This window comes from Athene noctua, chromosome 7 (assembly GCF_965140245.1).
Source record: "Athene noctua chromosome 7, bAthNoc1.hap1.1, whole genome shotgun sequence".
Taxonomy (NCBI): domain Eukaryota; kingdom Metazoa; phylum Chordata; class Aves; order Strigiformes; family Strigidae; genus Athene; species Athene noctua.
The window spans coordinates 32,812,998-32,835,307 of record NC_134043.1 but is presented as its reverse complement, the minus strand read 5'-3'; the positions used below and the strand labels follow the sequence as shown (position 1 = coordinate 32,835,307).

The 22,310-nt window shown below is 35.7% G+C and overlaps 1 protein-coding gene across 5 annotated transcripts in view; it reads left to right on the top strand.

Moving 5' to 3' along the window:
- Positions 1–22,310, top strand: part of NCKAP1 (NCK associated protein 1) — a 60,941-nt gene that overhangs the window by 27,818 nt on the left and 10,813 nt on the right. For all 5 annotated transcript variants that reach the window (XM_074910466.1, XM_074910465.1, XM_074910464.1 and 2 more), the window contains 19 exons: positions 88–244; positions 848–904; positions 1,426–1,522; positions 1,753–1,859; positions 2,966–3,098; positions 4,591–4,672; positions 5,124–5,182; positions 5,961–6,106; positions 6,584–6,716; positions 8,425–8,544; positions 8,827–8,966; positions 10,158–10,289; positions 12,903–13,121; positions 13,463–13,593; positions 13,990–14,087; positions 18,019–18,112; positions 18,827–18,909; positions 19,371–19,451; positions 22,208–22,301. In XM_074910466.1, the coding sequence (XP_074766567.1) occupies positions 88–244; positions 848–904; positions 1,426–1,522; positions 1,753–1,859; positions 2,966–3,098; positions 4,591–4,672; positions 5,124–5,182; positions 5,961–6,106; positions 6,584–6,716; positions 8,425–8,544; positions 8,827–8,966; positions 10,158–10,289; positions 12,903–13,121; positions 13,463–13,593; positions 13,990–14,087; positions 18,019–18,112; positions 18,827–18,909; positions 19,371–19,451; positions 22,208–22,301 (2,163 nt within the window). The remainder of the gene's footprint in view (positions 1–87; positions 245–847; positions 905–1,425; positions 1,523–1,752; positions 1,860–2,965; positions 3,099–4,590; positions 4,673–5,123; positions 5,183–5,960; positions 6,107–6,583; positions 6,717–8,424; positions 8,545–8,826; positions 8,967–10,157; positions 10,290–12,902; positions 13,122–13,462; positions 13,594–13,989; positions 14,088–18,018; positions 18,113–18,826; positions 18,910–19,370; positions 19,452–22,207; positions 22,302–22,310) is intronic.

The following is a 22,310-nucleotide window of genomic DNA, read 5'->3' as shown; positions in this document are numbered from 1 at the left end:
TATTTAAGAGAAAATGTATAATCTCACTGTTCTCTTACTGTCTTTGTGCATCTGGTTTGTGACATACATCAATGTGAACTTATGAAGTTGGATTTATTTTGTGCCATGGAATCCTAAATAGTGATGCTACAGCTTTGAACCTTTGGAAACTTGCACTTCAAAGCAGCTCTTGCTTGGCCCTGTTTCGAGATGAAGTATTCCATATTCACAAAGCTGCAGAAGACTTATTTGTGAACATACGAGGGTAAGTTTTGGTTCTCTATTTTTCAGAACCTCTGTTAAAAATGTATAATTTCTTGAAGAACTGTTGTAAAAATGTTACTTCTACTTCATGTGAGTTCTGCTAAAGGATAGTCAGTACACAGAGTTTTTGCTTAGTATCTTCACTGTTTCTGTAATGCATAACTTTAAGGAGCCTGATTTCATAACCATCATACTTTTTTTATCTTTGTTCTGAAAAAGTCAGGTGAATCAGTATCTAAAATGGCAAAAGTGAAAATTAATGATTTTGCCCACAAATGTTTATCTAGTGAAATGATGTCATGAATGTAGAATTTGCATGATAAATTTCATCTGTCTGCCACCATTTCTGCAATATATTGTATGAAAACTCAGAAACTAAGTTGAGACCTCTACCAGTGAACACCAGGAGCACTTCAGTAGAAAGTATTTTTGGTTTGGGTATCCAGTTTTGGCATTTATCACTAATCATGGAAGTAAAACTTGTGTGAGGTTTTTGCTGTATCCTTCTTGCTATGGCATTGCAGCTCCTTTCAAGTCCCACTCAGCTCTTCCTAAATTGTGCTACTGATGCTTATTACCATATTGGATTGGTTTTTGCTTGCAGCTACAACAAGCGTATTAATGACATCAGAGAGTGCAAAGAAGCTGCGGTTTCACACGCGTAAGTGTTTTACAGAGTTTTCCTGGCAGATTTTAATGTTAGTGTTCTTGACAAAATTACAAAGAATGCTTGAACAGGATCTGTTGAATGCTGAATTAGTTGTGCATTTTCAAATGAGTTCATGTACTGGTCAGTTTTTTAAATCTGGTTTTGTTTAATGTCATTATCAATCTAACTCCCCAAGTTTTAGATTATTTTTCAGATTATCAGGATGGAAGCATTTAGTTTATTCTCCATTTTTTTTGTCTAATTAATTAATGTGAATGCCAATAAAATAGAAACACTTACTGGAGTCTAATGCTCATCACAGCAGGGGCAGAGAACTTCAGGTCTAAATTTAACCATACTTCAGGAATATATGGTGTTGGGGGCGCCAATTTTAATTGAACTGCATCCTTCAAAATACTGAACTTTTGAAGTTAGTATGATATCAACTGCCTATGCTTGGGCTTAAATGTTTGGAAAAACCAAATGTTCTGTGGTTAGCACAGCAGATGATGTCTTGGTTTCTTTTGATGCAGCGGTTCAATGCATAGAGAGAGACGCAAGTTTTTACGTTCTGCACTCAAAGAACTGGCTACTGTCCTGTCTGATCAGCCAGGCCTTTTGGGTCCAAAGGTAATTATGGTTCTTAGTTTGCATTTATGCAATCTTACAGTGTGTGTCTCGGAGATAGTATCACATTTAGCTTATTTGGGGGGGGGGGGGGGGGGGGGGGGAAACCCTATACTTTGAGAGAAAACCTACTTAAGATTCTTTGGTTTTAGAGACTAGTTGCCTCTTAGTGTGCACAGGCTGTCCAACTGTTGTATGTATCTATAAGCTTGTTAACAATTTTTCTTTCTCAGGCACTTTTTGTATTTATGGCATTATCCTTTGCTCGTGATGAAATTATTTGGCTTCTTCGACATGCAGATAATATGCCAAAGAAGAGTGCAGATGATTTCATAGATAAGTATGTTAATTTTTACTGTGATATCTTAAATATTTATGAGAGTTTCACAAAGAAAATGCATTTTCAGGCAAGGGAATCTCAGAAAAGAATGGCTGTAGGGAAGAGTTGAGACTGTTACGAAAATATTTACTTGGGAAATTAAGCTTCCCATCAAAACAGAAAATTAGAAGTATTAGAAACTGAAGCACATCAGTGAAAATTGATTTTCTGCAGAAAATTTATTTATAAAATAAAAATTTTTTTATAAAACTTTTAAGCCTTTCCCTTTGAATAAGCAAAAATAAAGCTTAATCATGTGCCTTCAGTGATACTGGTTTTGTATTGAGCAAATCAGTGGTGCCGGGAAGCTTGATTTGTTGAATATCTCACGTATTGTAGCAAAACTGTCTTTTAAATCAGGTAAGATTTATTTATGTAATACAGCACTAGTGTTGTAGAAAGAAGGTAGAAATGAGATTATGGGATCCTATGAGTGTGGATAGGCAGAAGGCCACTAGTTGTCTTGGAGTCATTCTCAAGATTGTTGAACACAAGATTGAACTGAAAGTCTGTGTATTGACTAGAGGAATTTGAACAAGTGATAATCGCAAGGTCATTTCTAGAGATGGTGTAGGGTAATACTGGATTTTCTTCACTGGATTTAGGTTCTAGGGAGGGGTGGAAGTCCCACAGCCTCTTTGAAACACCCTGTTGAAGTACTTAATAGTCCTCATGGTTTAAAAAAGATAAAGAAAAGCAGTTACTACAATAATATTTTTCAGGTTTAACCAGTTTTTGAGAAAAGCATTTTTTCAACTTGAACATTATAGAAGGGCTTCTTATTCAAAAAAATAAATGAATAGTTGTACAAGCCTTTGAGGATTACTGTGATGGTATCCTGCTAACTTACCTCCTGTTGAGTAGATTTTACCTTGCAGAGAAAATTACCTATGTGAACTCATTTTACAATGTAAACAAATATTTTCATACAGAAATTACCTATTAATAGTAGTTTTAAGAGCAAGGTGTGGGAGGAAATTCCCTTGAGAAGCATTCCACTGACAGAAATTGGTTTTAATATTTTGAGAGTTTTGTATTTGTAAGCTTTTCCTTGTCTTCTTGCCTAGACACATAGCCGAGCTAATATTCTACATGGAGGAGCTCAGAGCACATGTGCGAAAATACGGACCAGTGATGCAGAGATACTACGTACAGTATCTCTCTGGCTTTGATGCAGTGGTTTTAAATGAGCTTGTTCAGGTATGGCAAGACTCTAGTTTTGGATTTCTCAAATGCAAACTTTAAAAAGGGCTTTTTGTCCTAAATGGCTTCCTGGTTTGTAGATTTTGATGAACATTACAGAATAAGGCAAATTAACTTACTGCTTAATTCTGAGATTTAGAGTTGTATTTTTGGTTGCTGTATTAATACTTAAATGTTACTAAGCACTGTTATGTTTAGAGGCAATGAAACAGGTACTGCCACTGTAGAAGCGTTGTGGAAACTTCCTTACTTAGCCTGACAGAAATTAGAACCTTGCTGAACTGTTGTGGTTTTATTCCCTAGCGACCACTAGATGGAGCCCAAATTTTGTGACTAGGTCAGCTACTCAAACTTGACAAGTTTGTACTCTTAAGTTTTCTTGTGTTCCAAAATTAATTTCACACTTCAAGAATTACATCAGTTACCAGAAGGTGGAACTTGCATGTTCTACTGTTTATTTAAAAGAACTATTTAAGCAGTTTGAATACCAGTTTGTATCACTGTTTCAATTACTAAATGTGGCTGAATCCTTGGGTTTACTTTCAATACCAAAATAGCTGTATTTGGGACTTTTTTGCTTATAACTCTATATACTTATTTGTTAACAGCTTTTTTTAGAGTTACAGAATTAAATATTTTTTATATTTGTCATCAATTCCTGGAAAAGTATTTCCTAGATTTAGGAAATGACTTCTAAATGTTGTACAAGTGGCACAAGTGTTATGTATTTAGATAGGATAATTCTTAGGATCAAACTGGAATAAGGAAAAAAATTGGCTTGATTTTAGTTGTAATTAATAACAGACGTCAAGCACAAGACCAGACAAATGATTGAGTTATAATTTGGATTTTTTTCAGTCTTCAGATTAAAGTATCAGTCATAACTGGAATTATGAGAAACTTCTGTATTGTATTATTTAATAGAAATACTATCTTATCAGTTATTGAAACTGCTTTTTCATGAACTGTTGCATTTTTAAAAATTTGAAAACTTGATAGCCCATCTTTCAGGTGATATCAATCATTGAAGTCAATGCTAGTTAAAAACTGTTGAGAGAGGGTTTGTGGGAAGCAAAGAGATGCTGATATGGTCTCTGTTATTTCCCACCATGGTCACATTTTATTTGCAGACAGATCAGGCGCTTCTAGAGGTCAGAAAAATGTTTGGTGTCTGGTATATAGCAGGAAAATATTTGGTGTCCATTTCGTAAATGTCTGCAGCCTGGAAATGCATGGGCATGTTTACTGACAGATTTTTCTGCTTTGAGCAGACATTGGTTTGGAAGCAAGCTTTTCCAGGTATTTGTCATGAACCAGTGAATTAAAAAGGGAAAGCTGTTAAATAACTTTATTTGAAATACTCCGTTGATTAAGTTACCTTGTGTAAATTTTTGTACGTTTCAGAATATAGCTGATAAATTGGGCATGGGTATTGACATTGTTTCATAAACCAAGTTCGAAATAATAATAGCCGCAACGTTTATTTTAGAATCTTTCAGTATGCCCAGAGGATGAATCAATCATCATGTCGTCTTTTGTAAACACAATGACTTCACTAAGTGTGAAACAAGGTAAGTTTAACTGGACTTGGGAGGACAGTAACAGAATGGCAGAATCCTCTGGAAAGCTTTATCGCTTTTTTTTTTCATGCCAGCAGTAGAAACAGATAACTTGCATAAACTGAACTTGTAGCCTTGTTTCTCTTTCATTATGGTATCTGCTTCTTGTTGTGTGTCCTTTTTCCAGGGCAGTTCTATACAGATAGAGCTTTTGAAGGATGCTATTGGGAAGTATTCCTACCTTTTAATTTAGAAAGCATGTTACACGTGATTTTGTTTAGTTATTTTAATTCCCATTAGTGTAGCTGTGCTGGATTGAAATTCTTACGTAAAAACCATGAGGTTCAGTACCCAAGTAATTCTTCATTACTTTGGGTTGTTGTAGAAGGTCTGTTATGTAGTATATCTGAATTTGTAGTTGTTTTCCTAAAGGTTTTATGTTCTATATTTTTCCTTGATACAGTTGAGGATGGAGAGGTATTTGACTTCAGAGGAATGAGATTAGATTGGTTTAGATTGCAGGTAAGACTTTGTAAATATGTGTGACACTTTACTAACTTAAAACCAAAATGTTTAATAAATTACTGCTCTTCTAGATTATTCTCACACTGTAAGTGGATGACAGGCTATCTAAGAATAACCTACTCTTAAACAAATACGTAAGCAGATAATTTGCTACGTTTTGATGTAACTTTGCATTGCATGCTTTTTCCAAATCATTCTCTGGGGTGTTTATAACAGTTCAGAAATAGAATGTGTTGAGGATGAGCAGTTTGGCAGCTGTGCACTGCATGGAGTGTGATTCAGCCACCCAGCCAAGGCAAGGTAGAGACTGTGCGGTGAGAAAATAATGCTCGGTGAGATCACTCCTGTGCACTGCGGTAGAGGTATCTTCATTTCACTTAATAAAGGGGGCAGTACTGTTTAGACTGTAAATCAATTGTCTCAAGATTAGTCAGGCACATTATTTTTGTATTTTCAAAATACACATTCTTTTTATTGCTTTGTAAAACTTGATTGTTGAAGTGGAGACTCACAAATGCACATTTTCAGTGGTTTTTTCCTACAGTTTATGTGTGAATTGGTGGTGTATTCAAATGACTTTTGGAGACTTGATTGAAAGGCAGTTTGCTTTTCTTAAGCTATAGTGGAAAGATAATCTATCCACGGTCTTTAAGTACACCGGTGTCCTGTGCGTAGCATAATCAGTATTGTAACATTTGTACTGGGCAATAGCAATGGAATTTGCAAAAAAGCAGCTGTGAATATAACATACATTTTTTTTCTTGTGTCTTTCCAGGCCTACACCAGTGTTTCTAAAGCTTCACTTAGTCTTGCAGACCATAGAGAGCTAGGAAAAATGATGAACACAATCATTTTCCACACAAAAATGGTAGATTCTTTGGTGGAGATGTTGGTTGAAACATCAGATCTTTCTATATTTTGGTATGTTACTAACCTGACTGTAGAAGTTTTTTGTTTGGTTTGTCCTTTTAAGTGTAATTTTTAAATAGTAAACTTTGTAAGAAGATAGGTCGGGGGGGAACCAGTTAGAATTTCTGATTTCCATTGGAATTAGTTTGATAAAGGTATTTCTGAAGATCTGTCAGAGAGAGTCTTCAAGCCGTCAAATAATTGATCTGTGGTCATTTGCAGATTCTTCCTTAATACATTTTTTTAAAAGGTACAAGTTTTTGTGATGCCTATGTGGCAGACGTCAGAATAAAAAGTATGGTAATAGATGCAAATAAAATGCTGGAGAAGTGAATGCAGAACACAAACTTCTTTGAAAGCATGGTGTAGTTTTTGGTATAAGTTATAACTAAAAGTCTGACATTAATAGCATGTTTGATTTGTGTGAAGTAAACTTCATTTGTGGCAAAACTATGTATATATTCCATTTAAATGTCTCTTTCATACCAGTTTTTATAGTCGTGCTTTTGAGAAGATGTTTCAGCAGTGTTTGGAGCTTCCCTCTCAATCAAGATACTCAATTGCATTCCCACTGCTTTGTACTCATTTTATGAGCTGTACCCATGAACTGTGCCCAGAAGAGGTAATTTTAAAATATATTGTCTTGGTTATGTTCATCTCTTGTTTAAAGTAGAGAGGGTTAGAGCTGAACAGTGCAAGGAGGTATTCATTATGGCAGTGTAAGATTCAAGGGAGGAGAGTGGTAGAAAGGGACGTAAAACAGATAGATAACCTACTTATGTGATTCTTCACCCATAGATCTCACAATCTTTTTCTGAAGTGAGTAAGCATTGTTATCTTTGCTTTAGAGATTCAAATAAGGTACAAAGGTTAGATTACTCTTCTGGGATTTTCCAGGCTTAGATGCTAATAAATCCCATATGCCTAATAAAACTTACAAGTAACAGTTTTTTCTTTCAAATGGTTTATAAGCTCATAGTGAGAAAAAGGAAATAGGGAGTTGGGAGTTCTGTATGGCTTGTTATAAATAGTGTTCCTCAATATGATTAAAAAAAAAAAATCTTAAGTGATATACAGTATAATGCAAGCATTCGTTTTGGTAAGGACTTGGTAATGCAAGCCCATTTTGGTTAGAATTAGAAATGAAAAAATGCAGTGTGTTGCTTAAAGAAGTGGACCCTTTGTTAAGAGCAGTAGTTTGATTCTGAGGAAATTATTTTTGTTGTAATGAAATAGATCCTTTAGTACATTTCCTGTATGTCCATTCACTTTGGAATTACTCTGGAGGTTAATTTGGCCAGTTTTGTGTAGCGCTCATGAAAGTGTGTTTTCATTCTTAACAGTGTTCATCTGAAACAATTGGATGAATAAAATCTATTGTACTATGCACAATGTGGGTTTTTCTTATTTAAACATTAAATCCTCTTCTGCTAAACTTCATCTCAATATATGTCTCATTATTTTCCCCATATACTTAGCTTTAAACAGCTGCAGACTCTATTTATATGAGACAACATACTAAAAGGTTTCCAGAAAGCTTCCCTTCAGGACAAGAGATGTCTTTCAGAACCATTATAGTAACAGTAAGGAATCAGTAGCCAAAGTCCACTGTATGCTAGTTACTGTAAATTCAGCTGCAGCAAGCACATTTTGCCACAGTCAGCAGAACTTTGAATTCAATATCTGAATTGTGTGACATGGTAACTATTATCATTTTGGAAAAATAATCTTCATTGTGCTGTGTACAATGTGTGGTAGTGTGGCTGTTAGTAAGTAAACATTAGTGGTGAAAGAAGGATTTCAGTGAGACAGAGGCTATGCTTGTGCAGATCCAGTGACAAAGGAACTGAACTCAGAAATTAATGCAGAAGGGCTTCATTATTGATGTTTTCAGTGGTATGAAGGACACTGTGCTTTCCATATAGCTTGAGTTGCATGCTCTGTCTCCTAGATTTAGTACTGGTACAAATTAATTAAGAGGAGATTGAGAGAAACCTTGAATACTGGACACATTAAAGTAGATTCGGTCCAAAATTAAACATGAAAACCTACTTCTTAGAATCTGTTTTGCCCCCTTTTACAGAAAATGTTTTGCAAAATAGTATTAATGATAGTGTGCCATGTCAATGACTTTCAAGATTTCATGATTGAAGTTGCTTCCAAAAAAAAAATCCAGGAGCTGAGATTATTTGAGGACTAATTAATTTATTATTTCTTATACTCTAGTTATATAATCTAGTAAACTGTTATCTGCAGTACAGTGTGTCTTGTGTGAATATTGTAGGACTAACGGGAGACTGAAAATCACACTTTTTTTTCTTCTTTAACAGCGACATCATATTGGAGATCGTAGTCTTTCCTTGTGTAACATGTTCTTGGATGAAATGGCAAAGCAAGCTCGAAATCTTATCACAGACATTTGCACAGAACAATGTACACTGAGTGATCAGGTGAGTGTGGTTGTGTCTATTTTAATTCTCCTTTGAGATTTTTCTGTGTTCAACTTCATGTATTTTTATGGTTCTATTTCATGTTCACTCTTTTCTCTCTTCTGGAAAGTTGCAGGTGGTTTGAGGAAGACTTTTAATATTAGAATTTTGTAGTTAGTAGTCAAAGGTGGAATGTGTTACTTGTGTGATGAAGTCTCCACCTGGACCATAAGCTTATTTTGTATCATGGCTGCTACCAAGTTGGATTTTAACTTAGAGGGGCTATTTCTTTTTGTTTACTAGTTGCTGCCAAAGCATTGTGCCAAAACTATCAGTCAAGCAGTGAACAAAAAGTCAAAAAAACAGACTGGAAAGAAAGGAGAACCTGAAAGGGAGAAACCAGGAGTAGAAAGCATGAGGAAAAACAGATTGGTTGTGACAAAGTAAGCCACCTCTTCTCTTCTTTTCACCTTGAATCCCAAGTCAAAACATGTGATGTACATATTGAATGCTTCTTGCTTAATTTATTTGAGTAAGTTTAATTGACTGCAAATACAGCACCTTTGTAGTTTGTGAGCATATTGATGCTTCTGTACAGAGACTGAATTCAGTTATGCAGAGCAACAGCATCTCCTTGAATTTATCCCCTCGGCTGTTTCCTTCCCTGAGCAGAAAGGATCCCTGTGCTGTAGCTAGGTTTCCTATATAGTCATATTAATGGTTGTGGAAGTCAGAGTCCATGGAGTTGATGGCATCTTTGATTCTGCCTTGCTTTATTAACTAGGTCAAGTACAGGTTGGGCTGAAAGTCCTTACTGCCAAAAGGCTGTTTGCTGCCTTCAACTGCTGGGATGGAGTTGAGGCTCTAGTGCCTGTACCAGCTGGGGAAGGTTGCCTTGTTAGCAGCTACAGAAAAATTGAAAACACCAGCAAATCAATAACAAAACCAAAAAACCCACCTGAAAGAGATAAGAGGAAAGATCAACAAATACAGTTTGGGGTGTAAGAGATGATAGGGAAGGAAAAGGTAGAAGATAATTGTTCGAAGAGATCAGAGGACAAGATGGTAGAGTGATAAAAGTATGAGGAGGAAAGAAGAAAAGGAAACAATACATGTTCAGTGTTGTGGCTGGGAGTGCCTAAAAACACACTGCTGAAAGGGAAGTGGTTTTGCTACACTTGCAACCACGAAACAGAGACCTGCAAAGATTAGAGAAGTTGAGGGAAAAGAATATATTTGTAGGTTAAGATTCACTCTCTCAATTTTTTAGGTTTTTAGTACTGGCTAGTAGCAAACATTACTTGTTTTACTTAGTTCGGTTAGGAAAAAACACCTGAACAGACTGTTCTTTTCTAGGGGAAAAATATGCAGATACATAAAAATATATCTCTATTTTGCATCACTGTGTGTGATGCAGATCAGTATGCAGTTGTAGGATGTGTTCTTACCCAAAATACTGTTTTTAAAATAAGCTAGAAAAGTGTCTCAGAGCTGGAAAGGATAATGAAAGGAAGAGTTAGAGCGGTACCTGCTCTTGAGGCATTCTTCCATCCAGTGTGTGCTTTCCATGATAATACTTGTTAAGGCTAAATATTTTATTTTTTTTTTTAATTTCTTGTTGCCTGTTCTTAAAGCCTGGACAAACTGCACACTGCACTTTCTGAGCTCTGTTTCTCAATCAATTACGTACCAAACATGGTGGTCTGGGAACACACGTTTACCCCAAGAGAATATTTAACATCTCACCTGGAAATCCGCTTTACCAAGTAAGAAATATTGTAAAATTGGAAGTATTCTTATATAAGATAAGTCTTTACTGATTTGATGTTGGAAGTATTGTATATTTGCTACATAAAACTAGTTTTCAAAGGTGGATCACGAAACTCATGAGTCAAATTCTGACTAAAATGAGAAACGTTATATATGCAGACATACACAATTGTTAGTTCCTATTTTAAAACAAAACATACTGAAACGCATATCACCTATTTAACAGCCTGATTCTGTGTTCCTAGTTCTCTGTATTTTTGTGGGAGTTGGTGACACCTATTTTTAGGCATTTATAAAGACTGTCTTCCCACCATTCTTTTGCGTAGTGCTGCAAGTTTCAAGTGTTTGAGTTTACTGGCTTGCTGAAAGGAAATCTAAAAATCAGAACTCAAAACCTGACAAAGGCAACTGAGAAGATGCTTTAGTTACCTTTTTGTTCTTAAAATAAAAAGCGTTGCCACTTTATATTCCTGTCTGTTCTTACCTTGATCTTCCCATCATTATTTACAGAAACGGGCAAATGAAAACTTCTGGAGAGGACTTCATATTAAAACAGCCAGCTATCCTAGTTGTATTTTATGCCAAGGATTACTAGTTATTTAGTTCAAGCAAAGTATAAAGACTTCTAATAAATTTCAATCATCAAGACATAATGTTAGGTCACTAAAGCACTCCATCTTTCAAGTAAGGATGGCATAAAAGTGAAAATAACTTCATGACTTCATAAGGAGTCAGCTGTTATCTTCAGATTTATGAACTTAGACCATTTGGTCACTTGTGATTATTTTTTTAATTTTGGGGGGGTTGGCTTGTGGATTGGGGCTGAAGCCACAGGCAGATGACTTTCAGAGACTGCTTTTCTTTTTCTTGTCTCATGAAAAAAATGAGACTTGTTAGACAAACACCATAAATGTTGAATTTATAATTATTTTTCAGATACTTAAGTGGCATTTCTTCCAGAGGCTTGCAGTTTACCCTTAAATAAAGTGTTAGTGTTTCAGTGTTAGGAGTTTTTTGTGTACTGTTTTAACCTGCTTGGTTTCATGTACGACTGGACTAATATTATGCCACTTAATCTTGTAATAATACCAATTTTGAGTTAATTTTAAAGCAAAAGAGAGACTGCCTCAGAAGTAAACTTGTGAAAATAGACGTATTTACACATTTCCAAGCAACAACAAAAATGTTACTTAAGCTGATGTTTTCCTCCAGAATAATTTATCCCGTTCACCTCTGATGAAGGTAGTAATATACCTGTTTCTTTTTTGTTTCATTTTGTTGCTGTTCTGCCTTTGAAACATACATACGACTCAAAAGCTTAGCTCTGAAAATCTCAATGCTACAAGTTTTATTTACTAAGAAAACTTGTTGGCTTTAAGGACCCACTGACACAGTTTGATTGAGGGCCTGGTTTAAGTGATATCTGAGTAAAGTCCGTGTCCGTTTATGTTAAAAGGGAGTATGCAGTTCTTTGTGTGGTTATGATCTAGCTTGAAAGCTAGCCTGATGCATAGGACATCTATTATTTGAAACCTGGATTTATTTGTAGTGATAATCTGAACAAATCAAAGTCTTGCAGTTTGTTAACTTTTTGATTAAAGATAGAAATCACTGTGTCAGCTAAATGGAGATTTGTTTTTCATTTATAAGATCCCTATTTATTTACTTAACATATACCTAAATTTTTAAAATTGTATATACAAATATGTCTGAAACTTACCAAATGATATAAAAATATTTCCTTTTATCTGCTTACATGGTAATTGCCGAGAGATATTAGCTGCTGAAAGCAGAGCTTCAGAGCTTCTGTTTTCAGCAGATTATTTTTTTTTTTAAATAACTTGACAATTTATTTAAAACAGTTAAAAAGTGTGTTCTAGGAAACCTATCTGTTGCAACCAAGATCTTTCAAGATAATGTTGAGATTTTTTTTTAATATTGCATGAGCTGAGGCAGAAAGAAGAGAGATCAAATAGTGTGGCCTGTGTCTTACAAAATTCATGCATTCAAATACAATAGGCATAGTTAATATCACAAGGTAATCAGATGTGCCTTTAAATACTTACACAAAGCAACACAAGATAGAAGTTTTGCTTTGAATATTTTCAATTCAGAATTATAGCTATATGATTTCTTAATAGATATTTCAAACTAAAACTATGTCAGAAACTTTGGTCAAAGAATTTTTGCCTTAGTGAATAAGCTTTGAACACTTTAATACATCATTGCTCTTGCATTTCCCAGAAGTTTTGTGTTTTAAGATTTTAAAGTTAATTTATTTATCAAAGTAGTTGTAAGTTTTCTACATTGTGGATTGCTCTTATATTTGGGTTGGGGAATCTTTATTTTAAAAAATGCTTGGTGACTATTTTTAGTCTCATGAAATTTTTGCTGGAACCATGAATACAGTTGTCTTTGGCATCTAGAAATATTTTTAAAAGTGCTGTTTGTAGTATGAGCATTGATTAGAGTTCTGTACTTTCAGATTGGAGAAGTGGTCAGATAAAAGCTTTGAATATAAAATCATTTTTATAGCTGCATCTTTCTGTCTATTTAATTTTACTAATAAATGTAATTTATTTGTTTCCATTTATTTTTGTTTCTAAAAGGTCAATTGTTGGAATGACTATGTATAATCAAGCAACACAAGAGATTGCAAAGCCTTCAGAGCTGTTAACCAGTGTAAGAGCCTATATGACAGTGCTCCAGTCAATAGAAAATTATGTACAGATTGACATTACACGAGTATTTAACAATGTTCTGCTTCAGCAAACCCAACATTTAGATAGTCACGGTGAGCCAACCATTACCAGCCTGTACACAAATTGGTAAGTAATTATCTGAACACTTGTTGCAAAATTTTTGCAATATTTTCATTTAATTAAAAATCTGAAATTAGAGAAGTGGAGTTGTTTTGAAATTTTCTTAAGTTTCCAACTTCACAAGTTTACTTCTTCCAGTACCTGTTAAAATCACTTTAAGGTTTGCTTATTGTGAAATTCACCGGGGGGCAGGGGGGATGTAGAGTAAGATACAGTTATCAGTTGAACTATGAAAGTAAAACTTTAGTCTATAGGCTTTGTCCCTTGTCACACAAGTATGTTTCATCTGTTTAGAGTATCTATGAACATGTGTCTCTTCATCTAAAACTTTTTTCCTTTCTGATAAGGTATTTGGAAACCTTGCTACGACAAGTCAGCAATGGTCACATAGCCTATTTTCCAGCCATGAAGGCATTTGTGAATTTGCCTACAGAAAATGAATTGACATTTAACGCTGAGGAATATTCTGACATATCAGGTAAACTTTGATGTTCTACTGGATGTTTGTGAGGAATAGTTACTGTATGCTTGAGTAATTGAAAAAACAGCAACTCTTACAGCGTTCTATTACAGACAGCATTTGTTAACCTTCAGTAGTGTTGTAAGTACTCTTTATTGTGCTGTCTCTGTGTCTTGAGAGAGCTCACTTCCTATTTTTTGGTCAAAGTAGCATTGATGCATTTAAGCTACAGAGATAGGCATGTGTTATGTTGGTGACTGCTGCTTCAGTTCTATTATGACACAAGTTCTTATATCTAAAATTCTAGTTTGTGATAAAATATTTTGCAAATAAACCACCACTACACTAGACATGTCTGGCATCAAATAACTGAAGAAGGAATGTTTGAAGTAGAAGTTTTGTTTTATTCCTCAGAAATGAGAGCCCTTTCTGAACTTCTGGGACCATATGGCATGAAGTTCCTAAGTGAAAGTCTGATGTGGCACATTTCTTCACAGGTTGCTGAGCTTAAGGTAACCTTGGGAAACTGGTGGGTGGGAAGGCGGGTAGCATTCTGTTTAAGCTTCCTTTAGGATATTTAATAGCTATGCTTCCGCATGCCATCTTTTTGAAACAACTTCATCAAACAAACTGATAAAGCTGTGAATATTACTCTTATTTTGTAGTGCTTTTGCACATGCGGTACGTGTGTATCCCACATTCTTCAACAGCTGAATGGGCAGGGCTTTATGCAGGCTCTATTGATCTCTATGTTAGATACCCTAAGATAGGAGTCAAGTCTCTTTTTATCATCATTGAGAAGACAAATGCTTTTTGAGATCTCCAGGTGCTTGTGAAGGGCTTACGCAAGTCTGTTGACTCTCAAAACTTACCATGAAAATCTCACGTGTATCTTAGTCATCTATAAGGACTTACTTTCTTTACTGTGTGTGTTAGCATCTATTGTTCAGTTTACACGGATGGGAGACTTCAGGTCTGTTGTCTTTCTTAGTTTCCCTCATTTTTAGACATATCTTTCCCTCTGGCTGAACAGTATCAATTTATTATAAGTGTCAGTATTCTGATAAAATAAACCTGATACCTACAGCAACACAAACAAACAATAAAGTTGGTGTGATTAAAAAAAATTGTAAATAGGGGCATGTCAGGGAAGCTAGTTGCACTTGGTGCCTGTGTAAATAACTTTCTGGAAAGAGGTTTTAATATATTAAATAACATGTATTACTTTCCCAGGATAGTCATACTATTAAAATGTCACTAATTGGCACATGTTTGCTTTTCATATGACATGGTCTTTTAGTGGCATTTCCAAATGTAATTAGAAGTTATTACATGTCATAATTTTCAATTTATTTAACCACTAATTACAATAAGGAGTACTTTGTAACTATTCATGCATGCTGTGTTTTTTGAAATGCACATGAATACTTAAGAGGTCTAAGAACTTATCATTTTTTTTCCAACAACAGTTTTTTATTATTAGCATACCAAGCCTTTAAATGTGTGTGTTTTTAATATATCCTATGTTGCAGTTTCAGAGCTCTTGTTCTCTCTGTAAACATTGTGAATTTCAGTGCTGCTTTGTTGACAAGATGTATGATGCCCTAAAAGATTTGAAGTTTTCCTTTCACTTTGCAAACAGCTCGGTTTCAAATGTATTAGGCTTTGAATCTACGAATTCATATGCATAAAACCCCCTAATTTTTAAAAAAATTAGTAAGTCCAGGGTAAAAATACATTCAATGTCACAACTTAAGGAGAGGGGCTGCTCATGTTTTCCAAGCTGCCCCAAGAGCATGCAGCAACCCTGATCTGACTGACCAGCCAGATTCCTTATGCCCATTCCAGTTTTTAAGTTTCAGGATGAGACTTTCCTGGTGAGAATGATGTGATTTTAAAGTTAAATTCTGTAACTCCTGGCTATAGACAAAGGGACATCTGTCACATTCCAAGTAAAATGTAAAGCTGTTGGGCATATGTTGCTTGGTTGCTGCTGTTTATTTGTCCACTTCCTGGGGAGTTGTCAGACCTCCTCAAAATCAGCATAATTAATACTGTAGCTCTGTGTATTTTTTTTTTCCAAAGCGACTTTAAATTATCACTGAGATTTGTTGTTTTTCTAATACTAAGTATAAGCAGATCATGATGGAGATCCACATGCACATGACCACATATTTGGAGGAAAAAAAGTAATAAAATGTTCATCTCTTTGGCTGGGATGCAGTTGGCTTAGCAGGAAAGCACTGAGAAACATCTGTGTTTGTGGGAAGGAAGCAACAAGAGGATAGAATGGGGAATTTATTAAGAGTAGGGTTCAACACGCTTGCTTTGCTTCCCGCACTGGGACCAGGTGTTGGGTTTATATCTGAAGTTTAAGACTGGGGCAAGGAGGGAAAGTTTGCCTCATTTAAGTAACTATTTGAACTGTATTCCAGCCTATTCCTTTTAAATCTTCAACTAATATGCTGGTTATTTTTTGTAAAGCCGAAAGCTTGACTCAGTAACAATGTGCGTGGGCTATTGCCTTCAATCTTGCATTCTGGAGAGCTTTGAAGGATTTAAATTAAAATGTCACACATCTGCCAAGTTCTGATACATCGTTTGGTTTAAAATGCCCATCTTCATTTCAGCACAAGCCAGTCTTGCTTTGGCTTTCAGCATAGAAGTACATCGTGTGTATCTGCGTGTGCACACATGCACACATTCTTGAAGGTGGTTAGTTTGCTACTTCTTGTATAGTTTGTTTCTTTCCTTCCTTCTCACTGAAGATAAGAACGAAAGTGAGAAGACTGGATGGATTATGGGTAGACTTGAGTTTATGGAAATAGCACGACCATGACACAGACTAATTGAATCTAAGAGGTCTAAGCTGTTGGGCAGATCTGCTTTGCACAGACTACTTGTCTAGGAGGTGGGAGTAAATACAGATTGCCATTTATTTCGTAGCAGCAAAATAGTTTCAGTTGTGCTGGGTTTTTTTTCCTCCTGTGGTCACAGTAATACTTACTCTGAAATTTAATTTCCCTGCTTGCCACTTGCTGTGTTATGCCCTGTTTTCAGCATGGGTTGAAGCGAAGTAAAGTAAAACTATTAAAGTAGTTAGCAGAACTATCAAAGGTCAGATGTTCCTGAATCCTTAGCAATAGGTTTCTGCAGGTATGTCTCTTCTTAGAATTTTATATGATATATCTTAAATTATGTTCTAGGCTTATAGTGGCTTACATGTTTGAATAGTGTTTTTTTCTGCTCCCTCCTCACTGCTCTTTTTGTTTGTGCTGCCTGGTAATTAAGATGGATTGAATGCATCCACTTGAAAAATGAACTATTAATAATCAACTTTGGAAGACCACCCCCAATACGTAATATATTGTTCTCTTTCTCCATCTTTCAGTTCTTTTCTACCTCGATATTGTTTAGTGTATAAAAAGCCCTAAATTAAGTTGCCTTTAAAAGAAAGGAAACACTTTCTTCATTTAATGTTCAGAAGCACATAAGATATCTAAATTTTTTTAGCCACTGGTTGAATTACTTAAAGAGAAATAACCATATTTTACATTTCTGAAATAGGGTGCTTAGCACTCAAACTGCAAAAATATTTTTTGTAAGAACAAAGTACCTGTTTCTTGCTTGAGGAGAGTTTAAAAATACTGCATGGCACAAACATAAGTTTCTTAGCTAGCAAGAAACCCTTTTTGGATATGACATTTTATGGATGTGATTATGCAATCTTTGTAATTTAAAGTTAAATCTGATACATATTTGAAGAATGATTTCAGGAAAGTTACTACGTTTTCCCTAATGCTACAAGCTGCATGTATGAGAGCTGTTACACATTAGAAACAGACACACATTTTCTTTTGGTTGAACTGAAATGAAAAATATTGCAATTGAGTTTAACTGTTTCAGGACTTGAAGTAATGTCTGTGGTTTTATTTTATATTACAATGGAAGAAAATTTCAAGCAAACTGCACGAGGATTTAATAATCTGACTCTTACATTCTTCGTTCAATTTACCAACATTAAATTTCTAATCCTTACAGTGTAACTACTGAAATGAGCAACCCAAAAGAATGGATTACTTGTGAATCTGCATTTTTATTGATACATGTATAATTTTCTTATAAAAAGCTGACTAGCATAAGGAGCTATTGTCTGGTTTTACTGAGTTTCATTCCCTTGTTTTAAGAAGTTGTACTCATTGTTGAATATAAAAGTCATGTTCCAAGGGGTATCTAATCCTCTGCTTTTTGATTCAGAGCCTGTTTTTGTGTAGAGTAGTGCTTAATAATACTGATATTGTAGTCCCACTAAGAACACAGTGGGTACATCTGTATTCCATGAGTTTAGTTGCTTCTCTGCCAGACTGAAATATCCTAAACCATGCATTTATCCTATTAACATACTGAAATCTATAGATGACCTGAATCTTTGCTTCTTTTTAGAAACTTGTGGTGGAGAATGTTGAGGTTCTAACACAAATGAGGACCAGTTTCGACAAGCCAGACCAGATGGCAGCACTCTTTAAAAGATTATCATGTGGGTAACTAACGAGGTTCTACTAAAGATACAGAATTGTTTTTTAGCTTTGTCCTTTAAAAGAAAATGAGAAAAACTAATTTCTCTGTATTAAGTATACAGAAGCAGCAAAATGTGTGTGGGCTCGGATGAACTGATGCATCTTCTCAAAATTTTCCAGTCTTCTCATGTACATACAAAATGAGATTTCAGTGTTAATTAGTGCACAGGAACTATAGTAGTGATGAGCTTCGAGCATCTTTTCAGGGATGATAACATAGCTATAACAGCAGTAATCTGCAAACTGGGTGCATAGCTGTAGAATACAAATCACAGGCTTTCTTGACACATGTTTCTGACTTGATTCCATTGCAGTGTTAATTATTGCAGTCTTTGGAAGGATCTTTACGTGTAATTAACATAAGTAATTATTTTTTTAAATTATTATTATAAAGAGACATTTTTGGCCTCAAGAAAACGCAGAACTAGTGTTAGCATCCAGTATTGTCAGCTGCATGTAGTGGTTAACAGGATAGTCTTCTGAAAATCCCATTGTCAACTCAGCTATAAAAACCTGCTTAAACACTGTTTATTTGGGCTCTTTTAAGGAATGTCACTGTTTCAGTCCCTTGTGTTTATTCTGTATTTTGTGAAATGTTCTCTTTTTTTGAAGAGTTGAGCTTGCAAGCATCAACAGGTTCTTGTTCACTGCTGTTCTGTTCTGTTTCTCTTCAGCTGTTGACAGTGTTTTGAAGAGAATGACGATTATTGGTGTTATCTTGTCTTTTCGGTCGTTGGCACAGGAAGCACTTAGAGATGTAAGAAATAACTGAATATGTTCTGAATAATTTTCATTGTATTTAATTTAATGGAACGGTAGGGTATTTGAAGCTTCACTAGGAATGTTGACTCTTAAAAGGTTGGCATGTGGGTGAAATGGCAATACTCAGTCATAACTGAACTTTGAATTGCAAGTTGGGGGTGGAAGAATCTACTTTTTGAGTACTGCTCAGAGAAATGTTGTGTTAAAACATACAGGTTTTTGAGCATGCCTCTCAATGTTTAGTACATTTTAAAAGTTTTCATTTCACTTTGTTTGCAAACAGCTTGATTTTGCATTTGTTAGGCTTTAATGTCTTAAATCTACAAATGTTTATATGAATAAAATAAAAATTCCATTTTTAAAAAATTAAAGATTGGCAAAATAATGGTAGTGTCTATTTGATCATTAACATTGGAAGTATATTTTTCTTATATTGTATGTGTTTGTGTCTCTTAGGTCTTATCCTACCACATTCCTTTCCTTGTAAGTTCCATCGAGGACTTTAAAGATCACATTCCGAGAGAGACTGACATGAAGGTAATGTTCTGCCCAAGGGGTGATGGAGTTCTTTTTGGAGCTTACTAAAAATATGTAAGGGGCAAGACTTTTGTGCTTAGTATGAAAAAATTCAGAAAAAAAAGAACACCCTTTTTTCCAAAGAGCTAAGTAGTTGAAAAAGACAACCAACTGATAGGATAAGCACCAGTGTCTATCTGCCTGTAGTCATATTTGAGAACTCTCACGGAAAGAATTAAGAGCAAGATTTTTCAGGTGTTAAAATATGACTAAGTGATAAAGGGAAGAATACTGAGCTGCTTGGTAGTGTGAACAGTGTAACTGGTAAAATAAATGTTTCAAGGATACTGCTTACATGGTTGGATCTCTGTGCATGTAATAGCTACAGGTCTGATTTTGACCTTCTCTTCTGGAAGTCACTGGAGTAATTTGTAGTCACTCATATAATTGGATGTCAAAGCAATCTACTGCTAAATAAAACCATGCTGAGGACTGTTCTGTGGCTCATGCCACATAGTACCAACTAGTTGCCTCTGCTTCATGTAATATTTGGCTGTTGGCCTTCTTTGGGTCTGTTCTAGTTCTAGTGTGATTCTTAAATATACCTAATTTGTGTGTGGCTTTTTCTAGTTCAAAGTGTCTGAAATAATTGTGAATGCTGTGGTACAGTCCACCATGCTGGTCTTGGCATGATACCAACCACAGATTTCACATCTGGTGGTGCGGCATGATGCTATATAGGCTTGTTGGGAGTACATAGCTTGCCTGGATAATGTTGGAGGACTGTGCGTGGAGGAGCCAAACCTGTGTAGTCTTGCCTGTAGTGCCCACTGGGAATGCTGGGAGCTGTGATGTGCTACCCTGCAACTCTGCCAGAGCTTTGTCTTGAAAACAACTTGTTGGAAGGGCTAGAACTATGCTGTGAGCCTGCTAATAATTAAGTCCTGTGGATAATCAGCAGCTCATTGTCTGAGCTTTCTCCTGGCCTTGTCACATACAGCAGTGCAATTTTAAGCAACAAAGGCTTCTTTTAGGACAATAAGGCAGCCTGTTTTTTTGTTTTTTTTTTTTTTTTTTTAATGAAGGCATGCCAACAGACAGATCTTTACAAGGCTTTGTACAATGGATTGGAATATTTGCCCAATTGGGCATATTTTAGGACATAATAACATAGTAATTTCCTATGTACTGAATTTACCAAGCAAAGCATAAATAACTTTGAAGCTGTTGATTAAATAAATAGTTGTTATGCAATGTTATTTTTATTTTAGTACCCCTAAAACTTATGATTTGGGGTGACTGGCAAAATGGGGATTTATAGAATCATAGAATGGTTTTGGTTGAAAGTGACCTTAAAGATCATGCAGTTCCAACCCCCCTGCCACGGGCAGGGACACCTTCCACTAGCCCAGGTTGCTCACAGCCCCGTCCAACCTGACCTGGAACACTGCCAGGGAGGGGGCAGACACAGCTGCTCTGGGCAACCTGTGCCAGTGTCTCGCCACCCTCACAGGGAAGAACTTCTTCCTTATAACTAATCCAAATCTGCCCTCTTACAGTTTAAAACCGTTACCCCTCGTCCTATCCCTGCAGGCCCTAATAGAGTCCTTCCCCACCTTCCCCACCTTTAAGTTCTGGGAAGCTGCTATAAGGTGTCCCCTTTGTTCTCCTTTTATTTTGGTTATTTTTAATATTAATTGTTAGGATGTCTATACAGGCTTTTAGAAACAGGCTTGCATTTGTTCCACTGTTGCTCATTAGCCAGTTTGTTGTGAACCAGCTCCCATCCAGATAACTCTGTAATTCTTTTAAGACAAGACTGTACTCAAGCTAATATCATATGCCCTGCTGACAGCATAGCACTGTGCAAACATCGTATGCTTTTCATAGCAAAACTTGCCCTTGGGTAGCCAGGCTGGAACACGTCAATAAGGATAGTCTGCACAATATCCCCTATGTGCAGCTGAGCAACTATATATGAGAATTTATGGGCCAAGTGTAAAACTTCTCAAATATTAATGGCAGTAGAACACATTGCTAATGTTTCCCATAGTCCTTTGCATTTTGTATAAACTTGCTTTTGCAGAGATTCATCTGAACTACAGCTTCAGATACTTTGTCCAATATGTAAACTAGGGAAAGAGAAAAGAACGGTGTTGAAGGTTTGTTGATGGCAATAAAAGATACAGCCTGGGACAGTCTGGAAAATGGACTGCGTTTCAAGATGTCTTAGTTCCTCCAAGTGTTAGGGCTACTTAGAGTCTAAGTGTTGGCACTTGGAATCACTGGACACTAAATCTCTATCAAATTTGAATATTGTAAGAATCTGCTTTACTCTCATATTTCACTAGATGGTAACTTGGCTTTTGTCCAAAATGCTATATTTGCAGATGTTTGTTAGCTGATACTTTTAGATTTAGTAGAGAAAAATCTGTTACTTTCTTTTGAACAGTGAGGAAAGATGTAGAAACAACTAACTGGAAGTCAGGATGTTTGCTTTGGAGGTAATGTAGAAAAATATACAAGCTTTGTTTGACCTGACAAAAAGTAATTATAATCAAGCACACATAGTACTGACCAGCTGTTCAATGTAGGTTAGAAACCAAGAAAAACCTAAGAGTCTCTTTATCTTGTTTTAGCCAAGTCCCTGAAATTCCTTAGCGCTCAAACTCTGATGTGAACATTTTAAACATGACAGCAAAACTGTGCTTTGTCATGTTTACCCAAAAAGCAATCAGTGTCGTCTTTTTTATAATTATCTTTCTTTTGGTCCTCAGGTGGCAATGAATGTGTATGAACTGTCATCAGCTGCTGGATTGCCATGTGAGATTGATCCTGCTTTGGTCGTAGCACTGTCTTCCCAAAAATCAGGTAAGAAGT